At 39.9% G+C, this 21,223-nt stretch overlaps 1 protein-coding gene across 3 annotated transcripts in view; it reads left to right on the plus strand.

Annotated features, from left to right (window-relative positions):
- The window catches only part of GTPBP3 (GTP binding protein 3, mitochondrial), a 134,940-nt gene that overhangs the window by 21,426 nt on the left and 92,291 nt on the right, over positions 1 to 21,223 (plus strand). For all 3 annotated transcript variants that reach the window (XM_073592205.1, XM_073592221.1, XM_073592212.1), the window contains exons 3-4: positions 14,026 to 14,261; positions 15,445 to 15,531. In XM_073592205.1, the coding sequence (XP_073448306.1) occupies positions 14,026 to 14,261; positions 15,445 to 15,531 (323 nt within the window). The remainder of the gene's footprint in view (positions 1 to 14,025; positions 14,262 to 15,444; positions 15,532 to 21,223) is intronic.

Raw genomic sequence — 21,223 nt, forward strand, 5'->3', positions numbered from 1 at the left:
CGGTCCCTCAGGTGACTGGATGATACGACAGCAAAGGACCATGGGGGTATTTTTATGTTGTAAGAAACTTCTACATGGTTTGTATAGTGATGGGCAAGGTGTATATATATATATATATATAATAAGAAAGTGAAGAATGAATGTATGATTGGAGAGGGGAAGGGGGGGGGGGGGAGTAAACTACAACAAAGAATGTGTTTCTAATTCTTCATTGAGTCCCCCTGGCGAGAGAGTACCCAATGAATATATCCAGTAGGCCTCCTGCTGACACAGGCGTTTAAAACGTTCTGCAGCAGGAAGACCTCTGGGCATGGCCTCGATGACCCAGACTCTGAGACCCATGGTAGATTTTTGGTGTTCCTTCAAAAAATGAAGAGGGACACTGTGTTTGTCCCAGCCCTTTTCTATGAAACGTCTGTGTTCGCCAAAACGTTGGCGTAGGGGGTGTATGGTCCTGCCCACATAAAAGAGACCACATGGGCAGGTCAGGCAGTACACCACGTATTCACTGGAGCAATTATAAAAGTCTTTTATGGTGTATGTTTTGTCTTTAACAGTGGAGTTTTTTTTGTCCATGGTCAACAAATTTGCACATTAGGCATAATTTTTTCCGGCATTGGTACATTCCCACTAATGGAATTAGGGGGATGTGTGAGGCTGGAGTGAGTGGGACTTTACGGATTTTACTGGGTGCTATCCTACTTTTAATATTTTTTGCTCTACGATATGAAACCTTGGGTAGTTGGGTGAGGGAAGAACCTAGAAAGGGGTCTCCAAGCAAGGTGCACCAATGTTTGGCTAAGATGTTCTCCATCTTCTTGTGACAATCATGAAACTGGGTAGTGAAACGTGTTGGTTGTGGATTATCTGAAGTTTTGAGTTTGGGTGGAGGTTTCTTTGCCTGTTGGAGGAAGGCCTTTTGTACCAGATGTGGTGGGTATCCTTTGTCTTGAAATTTATTGGAAAGGAGTTTACCCTGTATGTGGTAATCTTCGTCCTTGGTGCAATTCCGACGAATTCTATGGAATTGGCTCTTCGGTATGTTGTTGATCCATGTTGGATGGTGACAGCTCTGGTAGTGAATATAGGAATTTCCAGCGGTGGGTTTGACAAAGTTTGTAGCATGTATTTCAGATTCACTATGAAAAAGTTCTAAGTCCAAGAAGATTAGTTTTTCAGGGTCTATGACATAGGTGAAGGATAGCCCTAGGGAGTTGCAGTTGCAATGCTTGACAAAGGACTCTATACTCTCTGATGTGCCCTCCCAGATCAGAATGATATCATTGATGTAGCGCCCATAATATATGATATGGGCGGCAAAAGGGTTCTTATGTGAGATGTATTGTAGTTCCCAGTAGCCCATAGTCAGGTTGGCGTAGCTTGGGGCAAAATTGGCACCCATGGCAGTGCCTTGAGTTTGTAGATAGAAGGTGTGGTCAAACTCAAAGTAGTTGTGGATGTACTGGGCCTGTCTGGGATTGATGAGGGGGTCCTCAGAGAGAAAATATTCTACTGCTCTGAGGCCTACTGCGTGGGGGATGGAAGTGTATAGAGATGTAACGTCCAAGGATACCCACTGGTAGGTGGGTTCCCAGGTGTAGAAGGAAAGCATCTCCAATAGGTGGGTACTATCTCTAATATAAGATGGGAGGTGTTGTGCAAGGGGTTGAAGGAAATGGTCTATGTACATAGAAAACCCGCTGGTGATGCTCTCCATAGCAGCTACTATGGGATGGCCTGGTGGGTTGGACTGGTCTTTATGGATTTTTGGTAAATGGTAAAAATAGGGAGTTTTACGAAAACCTTTGATTAGAAATGACAGTTTTATTGTTATTATTATATTTTATATGTCATTTTGTAACATATAGCGCACTTTTTGTATTGAGTCACTTTTCATCCAATTTTGAAGTATTCCTTGTTTATTTTCTGGCCATTGAAAGATGGCTCGAACCTAATTCTTTGCTTTTATAATTTCTATTTATACACATAGCGCTACACTATATATACATTTTTTGATTTACTTCTATCTTTGTCTTAGAGGTGTGTTAGCCGCTTATTGTGTAACTACCTTTATAACTTATTATTGGAGCAGCGCTGTACTTACTTCCCATTTGATTCACTTACTATTATTATCCTTATATTAATATTTATTAAACTTACCCCCAATTCATCATATTTTTAATTCTTCATACTTTACTTTCAACTTTTTTGTGCTTTTTGGAAGATTGTGGGTCTGCTGGCTGTTGTGGTTCCACAGCCACAGACCTCCAGCCCATACACCTTAACCCAATTAACCTAATTAACCTAATTGCCTCCACTATATATTCAAGCTGCTTTCCTCCAGGGAGCAAAAAGGCCAGTAGAAGGAGCTGTGAGCCCCGAGCGCGTAGCCTGTACTATCCCTGCATTATCCCCAACACCAGCCTGGACGTTTGCCGTGCATCAGTGACATCATTTCCTCTTCTGCACTCCAGAGTGGTCAGCGTGGAGCTTTCCATGCACTGGATGCAGTGGTTCAGCCTGTGTACAGACTCCACACCCAGACGCCTGAAGGAATGAAATCCGAGCCGGAAACAAGATCACAGCACATCCCAGGACACTTTTAAATCTCAAAGAAACACCTCCACCCTGCGAACCAGTAAGTGTAATTGTTACACTAACTTTTATTTTTGCATAAACAAGCTACCACAGTTGGCGCCTCCACACCCCTCCTTTTTTCAACATTAATTATCAACAGAGGTAATGGACACCCTCTGAGGATGGCTGCCTCCTCATTCTAGAATTTACCTGCCTTATTTTATTTACCTTAGACATCACATGTTGCGGAGCGCCGGAAAACCCCCCCTTTTGTTTCTCTGCTGATTACAACTCAATATTGAACCCTACGGACTAAGACTGGGATGCCATTAAAGTTCATGTGCATGTAAAGGCAGGTCACAATACGTTTGACAATATAGTGTATGTTGTTTTTCAACAGAACAAACTGTCCTGCAGATGTAGCAGTTAGATTCTTCAGGTTCGATCTGAGATTAACATGCAAAAAAAAGAAAAAAGGTCATTTGTCTGATAATCTCATCGTGTGTACCAGGCATTAGATGTTTTACTATTGGGAGTATCTCACCAAAAATTAAATTTTTGTTGCAGAGGATGCCTGAAATCTGACTTGTTTCTTAGTGCAGACTTCTGGGAAAATTGGTGAGCCAATCACACAAGCAGGAAATGATGTTTCTGAGGGGGGGCGTACTGTACATATTTTGTGAACAGAACACCTCCGGGTAGCCATATTTCATTGCATTTTACAGGAAATTACAGAGCTGCAGATTGAAAAAGAAAGGTCATTTTTAATAACATTCAATTACACTATTTAATAAAGAGATTTTGGATTGCGAGATCAGAATGGACAGCACATCCCAATTTTTTATGAGGAATACATGAAAAAAGGAAAACTGTGGGACTTTAAAGGACTCCAAAAAAAATATGTAGTATTTTTTTAATTATAAAAAATATACTTTATTAATGTCGATAAAAACATCATAAAAAAATCCCTTGTTGCATATCAAATTCATTTCATATACATATACAGACACTACCGCTCTACATGTTTTGCTTCGAGTGAGCTTCTTCAGGAGCTTCTAGAGTGCTGTATGAAATGATTACTAAAAAAAGTAAATAAAACAACAACAAAGATGGGATTAATTACTACAAAATTACAATTAATTACAATTCATCAAAATAGAGGTGCATAAAAATACACTTATGTATATATGGAGTATCGCCAAAAAGGAATTTTACAATCAAACAATATTGTTGAAGCATATTCCGAAAAGTAGATAAAAAGGTAGTGGTAAAAAATGATTACCTGGATTAATGTTGGTAGGATCAAAAGGAAAGGAGAAATATCATTCAGGCTGAGTATTTTAGCCTGAGAAGAGGGAAGAATTGCAGGGTGTAAATCTGGGGGAGCAGAATCCAAGTCTGTTTGAATATCACTCCACCATAAATCCCCCAGTGTTTGGTTCCCCTAAATAGAAAGTACTGTATATACTCGAGTATAAGCCGAGATTTTCAGCACATTTTTTTGTGCTGAAAATGCCCCCCTCGGCTTATATTCGAGTCAAGCACTTTTCTGCAGCAGAGAATGACATTTTCCGAACCGATTTTGGGGCCCCCGTATCTCGGGGCCACTTGGTGCTAGGAACCCCAGTGGAACTAGCACTACAACATATCAAAAGCTGGGGTTCCTAGCACCAAGTGGCCCCGAGATACGGGGCCCCAAAGTCAGTTTGGAAAATGTAATTCTCTGCTGCAGAAAAGTGCTTGACATTTTCTGAACTGACTTTGGGGCCCCGTATCTCGGGGCCACTTGGTGCTAGGAACCCCAGCTTTGGATATGTTGTAGTGCACTGGGTTTGCACACCAAATTTGGGGTTCCTAGCAGCAAGTGGCCCCGATATACGGGGCCCCAAACTCGGTCAACTGTATCCATCTGCAGCAATGTCATTTCGGGACCCTTTGGGTCCAGATACCCCAAATTTTGGCTGCAGCTAGGGGGCATCTAGGAACCCTTAACTACTGAGTTTGAAGTTCGGGGGACCTATGGCTGCAAATGGGCACAGTGAGGCTGCAAATGGGCATTGTTGACCCTCTTTTCCACTTACAGTAGCTGCACATTTCTCACCCTAGGCTTATACTCGAGTCAATACGTTTTCCCAGTTTTTTGTGGTTAAATTAGGTGCCTCGGCTTATATTCGGGTCGGCTTATACTCGAGTATATACGGTACATCAAAGATGGCTTGCCTGAAAGACAAGCCAAATAATAAGTGATATTGTTTGAGAAAATAAGAGTTTGTCCATAATAAAAAAGTTTGCCATAGATTCAATAGTTGAAAAAGAGCGAGTGAACAGCAAACAGACAACGATGTATCACCTGTCCGCAAATAACCGGATCCGCCATCTTGGAAATGGGCTGCCAGCACATTGCGAGAGCTGCTGAGTGTGAGGACCCAGAACAGCGCAACAATTGCAACAGCCTGCGCAGGAGGGAGACAAGGCTAAAAGCTTAGCTGGAATGGAGCTCAACCTGATAAGGGAACATTAGACTTAAAGCGGGCTCCGGTCAGCATTTCATACTTGAACAATTAAGAAAAGACTGGTGCCCGGGGCGTCTGTGTGGTTACCAAGTGTCCAAACAATCAAAGCCGTTCTGCTGAGTTACCTTCAGAAAAATAGACGAAGTATTATTAGGGAAATATAAAGAATAATAAGTAAAAAACTATATACCGGTATTAAAGTCCATCTTAATGCTTCAGTACAAAACTGCATACATTAATTGTGATAAAGAGTATACAAAGTCGCATATTGAAAATACTTCTTTTTGATACATATGAAGGTGCAAAGGAGATATATAAGGAAAAGCAGTTATAGAGAGAAGGTACATTTTTTTTTTCAAAAATGTAGTTTTTCTAAAAAGTCAAAGCATTGTGATGCACTTTAACTTTCTATAAGAAAGGTTTGTAACTCAGTGCATCATTCAAGCCTGGAAGGTTTAGGGCTGATAGACTATGAATCCAGCAGGCTTCGTGCTGTAGAAGTATTTTGTCATTGCCCCCCCCTCTTTCATTCAAAGGAATATGTTCCAGCGCATAAAAATGCATCTGAGAACAATCAAAGCCGTGAAACAAGCCTATGTGCTGGGCACCAGGGAGACATGGTCACAGATTCGATGAAAGAAGGGTCTTTTAGTTTTGCCCACATAGTATGCCCCACAACTACACAGCATAATGTATACCGCTCCCACTGATTGGCAGGTAGCCAAAAATTGAGGTCAAAAACAGACGCCCATCAGGAAGAGTCATTTCTGCTGCTTTAAGAATATATTTACAAAAATTACATTTGTTGCAAGGAATGGTTCCTTTTAATTTGTTCTGAGTTCTTACCTTTGGTTCATAATGACTATGGACAAGTTTGTCCTTGAGCGATTTGGATCTTCTGAAAGTAATTTCAGGATAAGTTTTTAAATACTTAGAGATAGTGCTGTCAGCCATTAGGAGATACCAGTATTTTTGCATGATTTGACGAACCTGTCTGTGCTGACCCGAGAAACGGGTAATCATTCTGACTCCTGGATTAGCTTTGGGATCTTTTCGACCATAGATTAATGAGGCTCTATCTGTACTCTTTGCTTTGACGTTAACCATTTTGAGGCATTTCTTGCTATAGCCTCGTTGTATGAGGTGTAGCTGAAGTGCCTTGGCTTCGGTTTCAAAAGTCTTGTTGTCGCTGCAATTTCTTTTTAGCCTTCTTTCATCGAATCCGTGACCATGTCTCCCTGGTGTCCAAAAAATGAATGGAGACACCAATCAGCCGACACATGGGCTTGTTTCACAGCTTTGATTGTTCTCAGATGTATTTTTATGCGCTGGAACATACTCCTTTGAATGAAAGAGGGGGATGCAATGACAAAATACTTCTACAGCGCGAAGCCTGCTGGATTCATAGTCTGTCAGCTCTAAAACCTCTAGGCTTGAATGATGCACTAAGTTACAAACCGTTCTTCTAGAAAGTTAAAGTGCATCACAATGCTTTGACTTTTTAGAAAAACTAAATTTTTGAACAATAATGTTTACCTTATCTCTATAACTGCTTTTCCTTATATATCTCCTTTGCGTGTTCTTATGTATCAAAAAGAAGTATTTTCAATATGCAACTTTGTATACTCTTTTATCACAATTATTGAATGCAGGTTTGTACTGAAGCATTAAGATGGACTTTAATACCGGTATATCGTTTTTTACTTCTTATTCTTTATATTTCCCTAATAATACTCTATTTTTCTGAAGGTAACCCAGCAGAACGGCTTTGATTGTTTGGACACTTGGTAACCACACAGACGCCCCGGGCACCGGTAATAATTTTTTAATACTACCTTTTTATCTCCCTTTCGGAATAATCTGGGTTTAACTATAGAGTTATATAAATGTACAATTATATGTGGGCAATGGGGATATGTCCCGGTACACTTTCTTTCTCTCTCTCTCTCTCTGTGTATATATATATATATATATATATATATATATACACCCCATATAGATATATATAGGTTTCCTTCTCAGGATTCAGTCTGTTTATACCAACATCGCCCCCCTGTGGTTACCATGTCCTGTACATGCAGTTGTCTGCTGGGAGTATTCAAAAATTAAACGCCCAGGCGTTGTATTTTGCAAAAGTTCTCATACTCTGTAGGTCCTTTTATGCTTCAACAATATTGTTTGATTGTAGAATTCCTTTTTGGCGATATTCCATATATACATAAGTGTATGTTTATGCACCTCTATTTTGATGAATTGTAATTAATTGTAAATTTGTAGTAATTAATCCCATCTTTGCTGTTGTTTTATTTACTTTCTTTAGTAATCATTTCATGCAGCACTCTAGAATCTCCTGAAGAAGCTCACTTGAAGCAAAACATGTAGAGCGGTAGTGTCTGTATATGTATATGAAATGAATTTGATATGCAACAAGGGATTTTTTATGATTATGCTTTTATTGACATTAATAAAGTATAGTTTTTATAATTAAAAAATACTACATCTTTTTCTTCAAGTTTAAAGTCCCACAGTTTTCCCTTTTTCATGTTATCCTCAGTTGTATACACTATATTATTTTTTCTTTATTTACTATTTTTTTCCTCACAAAAGTGGAGTTACCCTTTAAATTTGCATATGAACCCTGAGATTTACACCTGAAGAAAAGTTGATCATTGTGAAATCTCTTGGGTTGGTTTCTTGACTGCAGCAACATCTGCCTAAATACCCTCAGCTTGAATATTGGTCCTGATTAGAGCCATCTATGTGGGCCTTTAGATCTGCAGCTGTCTATGGTTTGTATGCCTGCCATTAACCAGAAACCAGTACTAAAATCCTGTGTAGGTAGTATGACCAGTCTTGTATGCAGAAAGAGGAACTCTGATTTTGAGGTATGTGCAATATGAGTTTTAATTGTGAACAAAGTGCAAAGACAAACAATGGTGTAAAAAATAATGGACAAGGAAATGAACAAGAACTCAAACTAATGCAACTAGCATGACCGTGATAATAAAAAATATCAGTGTAATAACAGAGTGTCAAGCAGGGTTAAACAGGATTAGACTAGGATCAGAGAAGGCAGTGTAATGGATAGGAAGCCACAAAAAAGGCAAACATGCCAAGGTACAGGTCACAGGAATGTGTGGAATTAAATGGTCAGCCAGGCTTGGGTAGAAGTTGATGATAAAAGTGCAATGACTGTTGGGAGACACGCACTGGTGGCTTTCAGAATTACAGCAAGAGAGCCACAGGAGCACAGAGACACCAGCAGGTAAAACAGGGGAAGAACAAGTTCCTAGCAGCCAGATTAAAAAAATGCCTATCAATCCTTTGCGCTTCCTCTATCCATTTTTAATACTCAGTCTGTCCAAAAAAATTAACTGGTTGCGTATCCATGCTGTACTGATAATTTTTTCCGGTATGGTCTTTTTTTTTTTCTTGACTACATGCATCTTTGGGTATCTTATACTATTAAATAATACTCTAGTATTAAGAAACGGGTGATGCTAGCACCCCTATGCAAAAGCCTTGATTATGTATAATTTCATGTAAATATTCACAGAAATCCAACAAACTAATTTTCTAGCGGTAGTTTTCTTTTAGAACTTGGAGAATTGTATAAAAGCTCATGCACTGCTTTATATAAATGTATGTGAATGAATTAAAGATACTAAAGTCTTGTGTTTTTCTTTTCCATTAAAAATAACAAACATGTCATACTTACCTGCCCTGTGCAGTGGTTTTGCACAGAGCAGCCCAGACCCTCCTCTTCTCGAGTCCCTCTTTGTTGCTCCTGGCCCCTCCCTCCTGTTGATGCCCCCACAGCAAACAGCTTGCTATGGGGCACCCGAGCCGCAGATCCCTGTGTCCATTCAGACACGGAGCCCCGTCCCCCGTCCCCTTTTACTCATTGGCTCACTGACTTCGATTGACATCGGCGGGAGCCAATGGTGCTGCGTTGCTGTCTGAGCCAATGAGGAGGGAGAGTCTCGGACAGCCAAGACTCTTGTGCAACATCACTGGATCTAGATGGGGCTCAGGTAAGTATTAGGGGGCTAAAAGGAGAGCTGCACACAGAAGACTTATTATCTTAATGCATAGAATGCATTAAGATAAAAAAAAACTTCTGACTTTACAACCACTTTAAATAAATATTCCAAAAGTGAACAAATGTGTATGTTGTATATCTCTATATTATATTAATTGGGACTGCTGTTACCACTGTTAGAGTGTACCAACACACTACTCAATCAAAATACTATACAAATAAATGGTGCACTGTCTCTTTTAAGACAACTGATCAATTTTAAACCAATATACACTTATTGTGATTTTCTTTTTTACCAAAGACATGTAGCAGAATACATTTTGGCCTAAATGTATTTATTTAATTATTTTTGTCTAAATTCTTTTTATCCATTTTAGAAAAAAGTTACAAGTGCAATACAACACAATAAAAAACTCATAAAACAAACAAACAAAAATAAGGAAACATTTAGATTGCATACACAACACATATACATATACTTGCAGACATATATAAAAGGTGTATATCCTAGAACCTTATCATAACAACCATGTGTATCATAACTAAATACAGTGGAATCTCGGATTGCGAGTAACGCGGTTAACGAGCGTTTCGCAATACGAGCGCTGTATTTTGAAAAATCTTAACTCGGTTTGCGAGTGTTGTAAAGCAAAACGAACGAGATTCAGGCCAAAGCGGTGTGCAGTACCACGTTTGGCCTGAGGTGGGGCGGGGGCGCTGGAGCCGAACTGCGCCAATCGTAGCCGTTCGGAAAGACTCAGAAATACTACGTTCCTGAGCCTTTCTGAGGTTTGCCGAGGTCAACAGAGCTGTCCTCTGGTCTTTCCCGGCTGTTTCCGAGGCTCTCCGGCACCCCCCGCCTCTGGCCGCAAGCGGTATTGCATCCCATTGAAGTCAGTGCGGAACAAATTATTTTCATTTCCATTGACTTCAATGGGGAAACTCGCTTTGATATGCGAGTACTTTGGATTACGAGCTTTCTCCTGGAACGGATTATGCTCGTAATCCAAGGTTCCACTGTATTCCCTAAAGGGGAGGCGAGAGACATTATGAGAGGTGGAGGTCTCCCACAACTAAATGTAAATAATCCGACAGATCTTTCTCCCCAGTAAATCTAGGAGTTACTAGGCCTCTCTACCTAATCCCTACCTTCCGTGTCCTTAGTCACCCACCCCCTTCCTAACCCCCCTCCATCACCACCAACCACCCCTTACTTCCAGTGTTTGTGACCTGATCAAAAAAACAAACAAAAACATTAGTGGTGCTATAAAAAGTTACACTTGACTTCCTCCTTAGTTCTACCCTTCCCTTCTCATGCCGTACTCCCATACCCTTCCCCTTTATCCCTCCATTCCTCAACGGAAAGGAAAAAAAAAAAAAAAATGATATTTTCTATTTTTTGTTATAAAATATATCCAGTAAAATCAAATTTCTTCATAAATTTAGGCCAAAATAGGGATTTCATAACGAAGTAGAAACTATATATTTTTTTCATTTATAAAATAAAAAAAAAACAGTGGTGATCAAATACCACCAAAAGAAAACTTTATGTGTAAAATTTTTTTTATATAAATTTCATTTGTGTACAGTAATGCCAAACTGTGCAATTGCCAGTTAAAGTGGCACATCGCTGAATAGCAAAAAATGGCCTCGCCATGAAAGGCGTAAAACCTTCCAGAGCTCAGGTGGTTAAAACTTTTAACTCAACTGCATTTAGTGTGCACTCTTCTTGTTTGTTTGTTTTTATGTCATTCTTTTTTTGTTGTTGTATCCCTTTCATGACTAAGCCTATTTTTGAAATTTGGTGTTTACAAGTTAAAATCCGTATTTTTTGCTAGAAAATTACTCAGAGTTCCCAAACATTATATATATTTTTTTAGCAGAGAATCTAGAGAATAAAATGGCGATTGTTGCAATATTTTTTATCACATGGTATTTGTGCAGCGGTGTTTTAAACGCAAATTTTTGGGAAAGGGACACTTTCATGAATTTTAAAAAATCCAAACAGTAAAGTTACCCCAATTTTTTTGTATAATGTGAAAGATGATGTTACGCCGAGTAAATAGATACCAAACATGTCACCCTTTATAATTGCACGCACTCGTGGAATGGCGACAAACTACGGTACCTATGAATTTCCATAGGCAACGCTTTAAAAAATTTTTACGGTTACCAGGTTTGAGTTACAGAGGAGGTCTAGGGCTAGAATTATTGCTCTCGCTCTGACAATTGCGGCGATACCTCACATGTGTGATTTGAACACCGTTTACATATGCGGGTGCGACTTCTGTATGCATTTTGTTCGCTGCTCGAGCTCGCGGGGACAGGGGCACTTTAAAAAATGTTTTGTTTTTTTTTTATTTATTTTATTTATTTTTTTACTTTATAAATTGTGTTTTAAAAAAAAATTTTTTTTTTACTTTTATTGCTGTCACAAGGAATGTAAACATCCCTTGTGACATTAATAGGTGGTGACAGGTACTCTTTATGGAGGGATCGGGGGTCTAAAAGACCCCTGAACCCTCCTCTGCACTTCAAAGTATTCAGATCGCCGAAAACGGCGATTCTGAATACTGTGTACTTTTTAAAATTCGGCGCCATTGGCAGCCGAGTAAACGGGAAGTGACGTCATGACGTCGCTTCCACATTACAATGAGAAGGCTGGAACGAAGCCGCCCACAGCTTCGTTCCAGCCCGCCCCCCAGCCGCTGAAGGTACACAATTAGACACCGGGCCTCCCGATCGCACGGGAGGCCCGGTAACAGCGGCGGGAGGCGGCGGGAGGGGGGATGTCCCCTCCCGCTCCTCCGGTATAACAACCGAGCGGCTTTTAGCCGCATCGGTTGTTATACTCGGGTAGCCGATCGCCCGCTGTAAACAACGGTACCGGGATGATGCCTGCAGCTGCGGGCATCATCCCAGTATAACCCCGGAAAGCCGAGTACGCATATCTGCGTACGGTCGGCGGGAAGGGGGTATAGAGGAGGAGGATAGACTGGTGCAAAGTGTTATTTTAGTGTTAAGGTCTGCTTTAAAGTTTATGTTCAGCCAGAAACTTGACTGGATTTGGAGTTGGGAAGAGGTTAAAATCCTTGTCTGGTTTTTACTGTTGTTCGTAGATCATTTAGAAAGATTTACTCTGACTTCCTGTCCTGCTGACAGCATTTTACCAGACAGGAAGTGGGGGTAACTCTTCAGCAGCAACACAGACAGAAATAAAATGATTTTCTGTAGAATAACAAAGGAAGAATAGAACCCCTGTCAGATGTTTATTGCTGTCTGCAGCCCTGTTGCAGATTTTCCCCACTCCTGCCTTGGTAATATGGTTGTCAGCAGGTCAGGAAGACGAGTGAAAATTTCTCTAAACAAGCTGTGAACAACAATAAAAACCCAGCAGGAGTTCTAATCCTCCCCCACTCTATCCAAAATGAAAGAAAATGATATGTAATTGATAAATGATATATAATTCTTCTTTGTCGATTTATCTTCAAGTGTTCAGACTATATCGGTGACATATCCTAGGTTTTTAAAAATATATATATAAATAATGCGCTATAAATCAACCTTCTAATAGTGCACGGTGCCTCAATAAATTAATTCCATGTGCAAATAATAATAAACCAACTATTCAATAAATTTATACTAGCAGCATGATGGCTAATGAAAAAAAAAAATATAAAAAGAATGTGCCACAGTAACCAAATAGAAAACAATACAAAAACGATTATTGAGCTCAAAGTCTTTGCTGAAAACCCAATTAAACAGACTTCAATAGATGATCATAATAATAGATGGTCAAATCAGAGATTCAGCTACTTGTTCATTAGTGCTGGACAGGATGTGAGCCTGGTTTTGTTCCCGCAGTACTCAAGGAAAGAATAGGAAAAAAAAAACCATTGCGCAGATCATAAAAGATAGATTAAACTGTGTGATGACGGTGCATAACACTCACACTTTTACTGCCGAGCAGATCGCATATAAAAATGGTCAGTTGCACACAGAGAAACAGAGAACTCTCCTCCTCATTCGCAGACAATGCCAACCAAGCACTGTGGGTGACGTCACTGGCTCCTCCTGATGCGTTGCGTCACTAGACACGTGACTTTTTCAAGTAGCTGAACAAGTAGCTGAATCTCTGATTTGACCATCTATTATTATGATCATCTATTGAAGTCTATTTAATTGGTTTTTCAGCAAAGACTTTGAGCTCAATAATCCTTTTTGTATTTTCTATTTGGTTATTGTGGCACATTCTTTTTATATATATATATTTTTTTCATCAGCCATCATGCTGCTAGTATAAATTTATTGAATAGTTGGTTTATCATTATTTGCACATGGAATTAATTTATTGAGGCACCGTGCACTATTAGAAGGTTGATTTATAGCGCATTATGTATATATATATATATTTTTTAATATTATTACTTGTGTTGTCAGTACACTTTTTACTAATTGCAGCTGTATCATTTGGTTATCTTCTAATAATTTATCACATAATTTTAATTATTCACCTCAGCGCTTTAGTATTATATATATATACTGTATATCTTAGGTTTTCTAGTTGTTGGGGTTATCAGCCTCATGCCAAATCCAACCTTTCCTTTGAATACTTCCAGGGTTTGTTTCCTTTTCCATTTAGCTTTACTACTTTTGAAAAGCCTGCTTGCATTTTCAGTTGTTCTCTACTATTTCACACCCTCCTTTCCTTTCAGCTTTCTGATTTGGGTCATAAGGGGCATACAGTCCCTACCACAATAAGGTAGCAGTTCCCAGGAGTTACCATATTCTGTTTAGTGAACTATAATCACTTTTATTTTGTGAAGCGAAGCATTTGCAGCACTTGTTATTTATATTGAACTATTGTCATAATTCATGACTTGTATTTTACAGATCTTTGAAAAGGTGGAGACATAATGATTCAAGAGATACTATATTTGCACTTTCCTCTGGCCATGGAAAATGTGGTGTGGCAGTGATTCGGACCAGTGGCCCCGCCAGTCAACAGGCACTGCAACAGTTAACCAAATTGAAGATATTTCCTCCACCACGGCAAGTCACCCTAACATCGATTATTTGTCCAACATCTGGAGAGCTGTTAGACAGGGGACTGGTGGTATGGTTTTCAGGTAAGCAAATGCCTGCACATTCATTTTCCAGGTGTCACTACTGCAGCTAATACAGATATAATATCTTTAAAGGGTTACTAAACTCACAACAGTAAAATCAGTCTATATATGCAGTAAAGCATGCTTGTTATACTCACTGTGGAACTTAAGGGGTTAATCCTCTGCATTGTGTATAAAGGCTGTTTAATCCGGTCTTCTCTGATTCTCCCCTTCTTCCACTGACTCCAGAACAGGTCCAGATAAGACAGTGCCTTTGGAGTCAGGCTGCACATGCTCAGTTTGGTGTGTAATGCTAGAGAGGTTTTTTTTTTCTTGGGAGAGTGCATGTGATCAGCACAGATTCAATCAGCACTGTCCAGACAAAGCCAGGAGCCCTGCAGCCTCATAGGACAGCTCAGTGCAGTATGAAAACTCCTCCTACAAGCTTCACCAGGAACTGATAGAAATCACAAGACTGCTATATACTGCTGATGAGAAAATGTATTTAGCAGTTTATATTTACTAAAATCATTGAATTTCCATGTGGGAAACTGTGGGAGACCAGATATAGTGAATGCCGGGTCCTGGGTTTATTAACACTTTAAATGCACTTTAATGGAAAAGGGGGGTTGAAAAAAGGTTCTAAGTTAGTGGTCTCCAAACTGCCACCCTTTGCTTGCCTTTATCTGTATTTTGGGGCTCTATTCCTCCCACTGATATTAGACTCTATTCTGCCAACTGACATCAACAATGGGGCACCATTTCTTCCACTGACAATGGGGTACTACTCCTCCCAATGATACCAGTGGTGGGACACTATTCCTCCCAATGATACCAACAATGGGGCACTATTCCTACTCTTAATACCAAATGTGGCGGTTTACTCCCACTGATGCCAGGAAAATATACAATCTCGCTGGCCACAGGCTGGCCCCTCTAAAGTCTAAAGGTCAATAAATTGGTTTGGAGACCTCTGCTCTAAGGGAATTATGTTTGGAAAATAAGAAATAGTACTCAGTTTTACAAATTTTTCTTTCCCTCTGCAACCCTTATGCTACATAATTCTTGCACCTATTAATCATCAGTTATCTGTCTTTTTTATAATCCAGTAGATGTCTGTGGGTTATATAAGGCTTGTTCTCATCGGATTATTTAATTCCTTTATTAAAACTGCTGTTATTTTAATGTATTTCTTTTTTGTTAGGTCCACGTAGCTTCACAGGAGAAGACTGCTGTGAATACCATGTGCATGGTGGACCAGCTGTGGTCAGTGGCATACTACAAGCTTTGGGTAGGATATCCATGAAAAACACCTTCAGTGGTGGAGATTATGTATTTGCTACTTATTTTCCAGTAATTTTAGATATTACTGGAAAACCATGAAGGAAATTTATAACCTCACACTCCTCATCGACTGACTTACATCTTCAGCTCTCTTCCACCCCTTTGTTTACTGCAATCCTCTCCTTCACTATATGCCCTTCCACCTCTGCACCCCCTTTCACCACTGTGCTCTCTTCCACCTGTGCACACATTATTGTACCATCACCACAGCAACCACTTTCACCTCTATGATTGCAAAGACCTCCCCAATACATTTGGTATGCAAAACATTCCTGTGTGAGGATTTAAATCAACCTGTGGAATTATAAAGCCCCCCTGACAATTTAAAGGGAATCTATTAATAGTTTGCAATTTAAAGGGAATCTATTTTGGTTTGTTAAAAATAGGTACTTTAGAGGTACTATTGAGAAGCAAGTGTGGAAAAAAAGAGAATAAAGGAAAGATAGAGTAGAAAAGGAATATAAGAGGGAGAAATGAGGGAAGAAGGGTGAGAAGGGAGGAGAGGGGAGGTGAAAGGTTGCCGGCATGCAGGGCCATGTGTTGAAGAGAGGGTTGCATTAGGGAAGTGAGAGACAATGTTAGGTGGCTAAGTCTGATTAATTAGTTTAAGGGGTTTCGGTAATGAGATTTTTATATGAGGAAGTGGTCTTAAATTTTTTCCAAGAATCCCATATGAGAGAATGTTTTTGAGAGGTCCCTCTGTGATCATGGGTGATACTTTCCATGAGGTGTACGTTATCAATCATTTGTAGCCAGTTTTTAATAGGAGGAATTACTGGTTGACCCCATAGAGTGGGAATCAAGGCCTTGGCAGTGTTCAGTAGATGAGGAATAATTGAGCGTTTGTACAACCTTATGGGAGTTTTTGTAACATGAAAAAGTATAGCCCACGGGTCGTTCGGTATGTGAACCTCTGCAATCTGAAAAATCAGATCACGAATGGCATCCCAGTATGGACGGATAAGTGGGCAGGACCACCATATGTGTGCATGGGTAGCTTTGTTCCCACAGTTCCTCCAGCACAAAGGGGAACTAGCAGGGAACATTTGGTGCATTTTAACTGGGGTGTAATGCCATCTAGTGAGCAATTTATAGTTGACCTCTGACATTTTTGATGCTAAGGACGTGGTGTGTGCTAATTGTAAGATCCTATCCTTTTGAATATCAGTCAGGGGAAGATCAAATTCAGCCTCCCATTTAGTCAAGAAGTGTGGGAATCCGGGATTTTGGAGAGTGATAAGGGCTTTATAAAATAACGAAATGCTATGTAGGGGAGGGTCTTTTGGATAAAATATAGCTTCTATAGCGTTTAAATCACTAACGCCCCTAAGTGGAGTAGTAAGAGAGTTTAGGAAGTGTTGTATCTGGTGGTATCTCCATTTATCTAAATACGTAACAGGTTTAGGGGCGAGGATCGTAGATAGTGGTTTCAATACATTGCCATTAAGGATATGATGTAGTAAGAGAGGTTCTCCCGGTCTCCATGTCTTAAAACCTGAATCTAGAAGACCCGGCAAGAAGTATGTATGGTTGAGGAGAGGTAATAGGGGGGGAGTCATAAGCCCAGGAGAGTTTTTTACGTAGGGCGTCCCATACATCTAAAGAGGATATGGTGAGAGCCGAGGTGGAGCGAGCAAGGTTCCTGTGAGCTTTGGGTATCCAGGGCGCCACTGAGAGATCCATGCCACTCAAGGAATACTCAATTTGTACCCATAGCTTCGAGTTAAGAGCATATTTCCACTCAGCTAGCCTGGCCAATACAGTCGCTTGATAATATGCTTTGAAATTGGGAAGTGCCAGGCCACCTGAGCATTTGGAACGAAACAGTGACGCCCTGGATATTCTAGGATGTTTGTCCTTCCAGATGAAGCGGGAAACCATGGATTGTATAATAGTAAAGAACCCCACTGGAACATCCAATGGTAGCATTTGAAAAAGAAAGAGAATGCGAGGTAAAATGTTCATTTTAATTATATTTACTTTCCCCAACCAGGTGTGAGACAGGTTGGACCACTTTCGTAAGTCATTTCTAATCCTATTTAGCATGGGAATATAATTATATCGGAAAAGGGAGTGGAGGTTAGGAGTGAGATAAATGCCTAAGTATTTTATACATTTTTGTTCCCATTTAAATGGAAAGAGGGGTCTAAGCGAGAGAGCCTCAGATTTAGGGATGTTAATGTTTAAAATTTCGGATTTAGATAGGTTTATTTTGAAGTTTGAGATTGAATGAAACAAGGAAAATTCAGATATCAAGTTGGGGATCGAAGTACGTGGTTGTTGAATGAAAAATAGAACATCATCTGCATAAGCTGCATATTTGTGGGATTTGTTGCCTATTTGTATGCCTTTAATATTAGCGTTGTTCCTAATTGTAGCTAAGAAGGGTTCTAAGGTAATAGCAAAAAGGAGAGGGGAGAGGGGGCATCCTTGCCTGGTTCCATTATGCAGAGCAAAGGGGTCACTTAGCGTCCTATTAATTCTGATTTGAGCCAAGGGATCAGAGTATAGTGATGAGATACGGTGGAACATTTTAGGTCCCAGACCAAAGTGGCGTAAGGTCAATTTAAGGTACTCCCAGTCCACCCTATCAAAAGCCTTCTCTGCATCTGTAGACAGGAGTAGGGTGGGCTGGGAGTAGCGTCGGACATATTGAATTAAGGAGATTGCCCGAAGGGAATTATCTTTTGCTTCTCTGGTGGGTATGAAACCTGATTGGTCGGCTGGGATCCATTTGGGTATAAGGGGAAGTAAGCGATTTGCCATGACTTTGGCGAATAATTTAGTGTCAGCGTTAATTAATGATATTGGTCTATAGCTATTACAATGGGTAGGGTCCTTATCTGATTTGGGAATGACAGTGATATGAGATAGAAGTGATTCCGGGCGAAGACCTGAGGAGTGAGAGATAGAGTTTGCATATGCAGAGAGACGAGGAAGCAGAATGTCGCTGAATGTTTTATAATATAGAGTAGTGAACCCGTCTGGTCCAGGTATGTGACTGTCTCTTTTAAGCCTATAAGCTTTTATCTTGAATAGGTGTTATGTCTGTTCTGATATGTAGAGTGCATTGCCTTAATGCCTGGCACGCCAAGGTAACCCTTAAGTAACAGTTGGTTTACTTGACCTTTAAGGATAGGTGTCTCTTTCTGATTAAAAAAAAAAAAAGTTTTTTATTGTGCAAAATGAAATAAGGTACAAACATTCAAAGTGCATACTCCATAGGTATCAAAAAGACAATCAGAAATTCGTTTTACTCTATAATTACTCTACAAAAAATATTTCTTTCCCTTTTACCTATAGTCTGTACCTTTCAACAACATGTACTTTTTGTCTAGTAAAGAGAACAAAGCAAACTAAACAAACTTAAAAGAAAAACAAAACTTGTTTCGTATATGCATTCCACTTATAAGCATATATATGACACTTGGAGAACTTTTTGCCCGTCATAAAGCGACACTTCACCGGCATTAACATCCAACCTCCTACTCTGGCTCACTGCATGTACCCTCAAAAACCTCTTCATATATGAAGCAATCTGGTAAGAACTAATTTCAAGGCAGCTCCCCCCCGGGAGTATCCAACCACTTCTGCCACATTTTTTTGAATTTTTTTTAGGTGTGTTCCTATGCTGATAAGTGTTTTTTTCCGGAATTAATATTAATATAGCCTGTTGAATCCACTGGTGGCATGTAGAGGTTTGAGGCGATAACCAAAATCTTGCTATCATTTTCCGGGCTAAATAAAGCAGCCTGACAAGTGCAACATATGTGTGAGGAGGATATAAGTCTTCTACTAAACCACCTAGAATACAAGTAAGTGGATTTAAATCAAGTTGCACTTGGTATATACGATTAATAGTCCTAATAACCTCTTGCCAATACCGTACCGATTTAGGACATTTCCATAGCACATGACTTAAGTTTCCCTGGTGCATTTGACATTTCAGACAAATAGGGGAATCCCTCCTACCCCACTTATGCAGCTGCACTGGCGCGCAATATACCCGGTGAAGAATACAGAGGTGTGATAATTTTTGAGCAGCTTATACGAACACCAGTGGGCCAGCTGCCAATATTTGTTCCCATTTATCACTGTCCATGGGGCCAACATCCTCTTCACATTTTTCTTGACAGGGCAGCAAATCTGGCGCCTTAATATAGGTCAATAAACAAGCATATATGTGAGTAAAAATTTCTTTTTTATCAGAGATAGTAAAAATAGTATTAAGAAATCCTGATTCCTCCAGTTGCAAGGAACTTCTGCCCTGCATTCTCATAGCATGATGTAATTGCAGGTACAGATAGTGGCATTTATGCAATAAGGGGCACTCAGCGCATAGCTGATCAAAGGATTTCAAATCCCTCCCACTAAAGAGCTGTGAAAGATATTTGACTCCAGCATCTATCCGTATAGAATAGTTCAAGAATTTTCTTAATTTCTTATAATATCTATTACGGCAATTAGGGGTGCATTCAAGAAAGCCCACTATGCCTAGTCTGTGTTTCATTTCCAACCAAAGATTCAGCATCAGCTGCACCCGTAGGGCAATGTAACGGCAGCTCCGGGAGACCCATTTCCATCTGAGATATGGCAGAACACTTCACTAAAGTGGATGTAAACCCTCACACATACTCAGTGAAGTGAACAGCCCCAGATGATACACAGGGATGAAACAAATCTCCCTACATAAGATTAACATGTATATCTGCTGTCTTCATCATTATATACTGTTTAAAAAAGGGCACATTGTGTTAGGAGATTTTCTCTTCCCGGCCAAGACAGCTGATTGGAGGAAAGGAATGAATCAGCATGGTCCTAGAGGGGTCAGACACAAGGATAGGTGTCTCTTTACTTCTGCCTGTGATACTAATATTCCTGATGCTTCTGGTGCTCTGGCTGTCACCTGCCTCAACAAAGGAGATCTTGGAGTGAAGCAGTACCTCATTATTCATCTGCTTCCTCAGTAGTACCTAGGAATGCAGTGTCTGCTTTCCACTTAAGCTTCAGATCTCAAGGCCAGAATTCCTCTACCTCATCTGTTCAGCCATGAAGATATGCCCCACTTTTGTCAATGTAAATATCTCAAAATGAAAGTGTACTGCGCTTTATAAATTAAATTACTGATGATGATAATGCTACCCTTACTCCATTAAAAAATAAAAAAATACAAATGTCTGTATACATGACAAAATGAATACAGTGGAACCTCGGATTACGAGCATAATCCGTTCCAGGAGTATGCTCGTAATCCAAAGTACTTGCATATCAAAGTGAGTTTTCCCATTGAAGTCAATGGAAACTAAAATAATTTGTTCTGCATTGGCTATAATGGGATGCAATACCGCATGCGGCCAGAGGGGGGGGCGCTGGAGAGCCGCGGAAACGGCCGAAAAGGTACACTGCGCTTTATAAATTAAGTTACTGATGATGATAATGCTACCCTTACTCCATAAAAAAAAATTAAAAAATACAAATGTCTGTATACATGACAAAATGAATACAGTGGAACCTCGGATTACGAGCATAATCCGTTCCAGGAGTATGCTCGTAATCCAAAGTACTCGCATATCAAAGTGAGTTTTCCCATTGAAGTCAATGGAAACGAAAATAATTTGTTCCGCGTTGGCTATAAAGGA

The sequence above is a fragment of the Aquarana catesbeiana genome, linkage group LG01 (genome assembly GCF_042186555.1).
Source record: "Aquarana catesbeiana isolate 2022-GZ linkage group LG01, ASM4218655v1, whole genome shotgun sequence".
NCBI classification, from domain to species: Eukaryota; Metazoa; Chordata; class Amphibia; order Anura; family Ranidae; genus Aquarana; species Aquarana catesbeiana.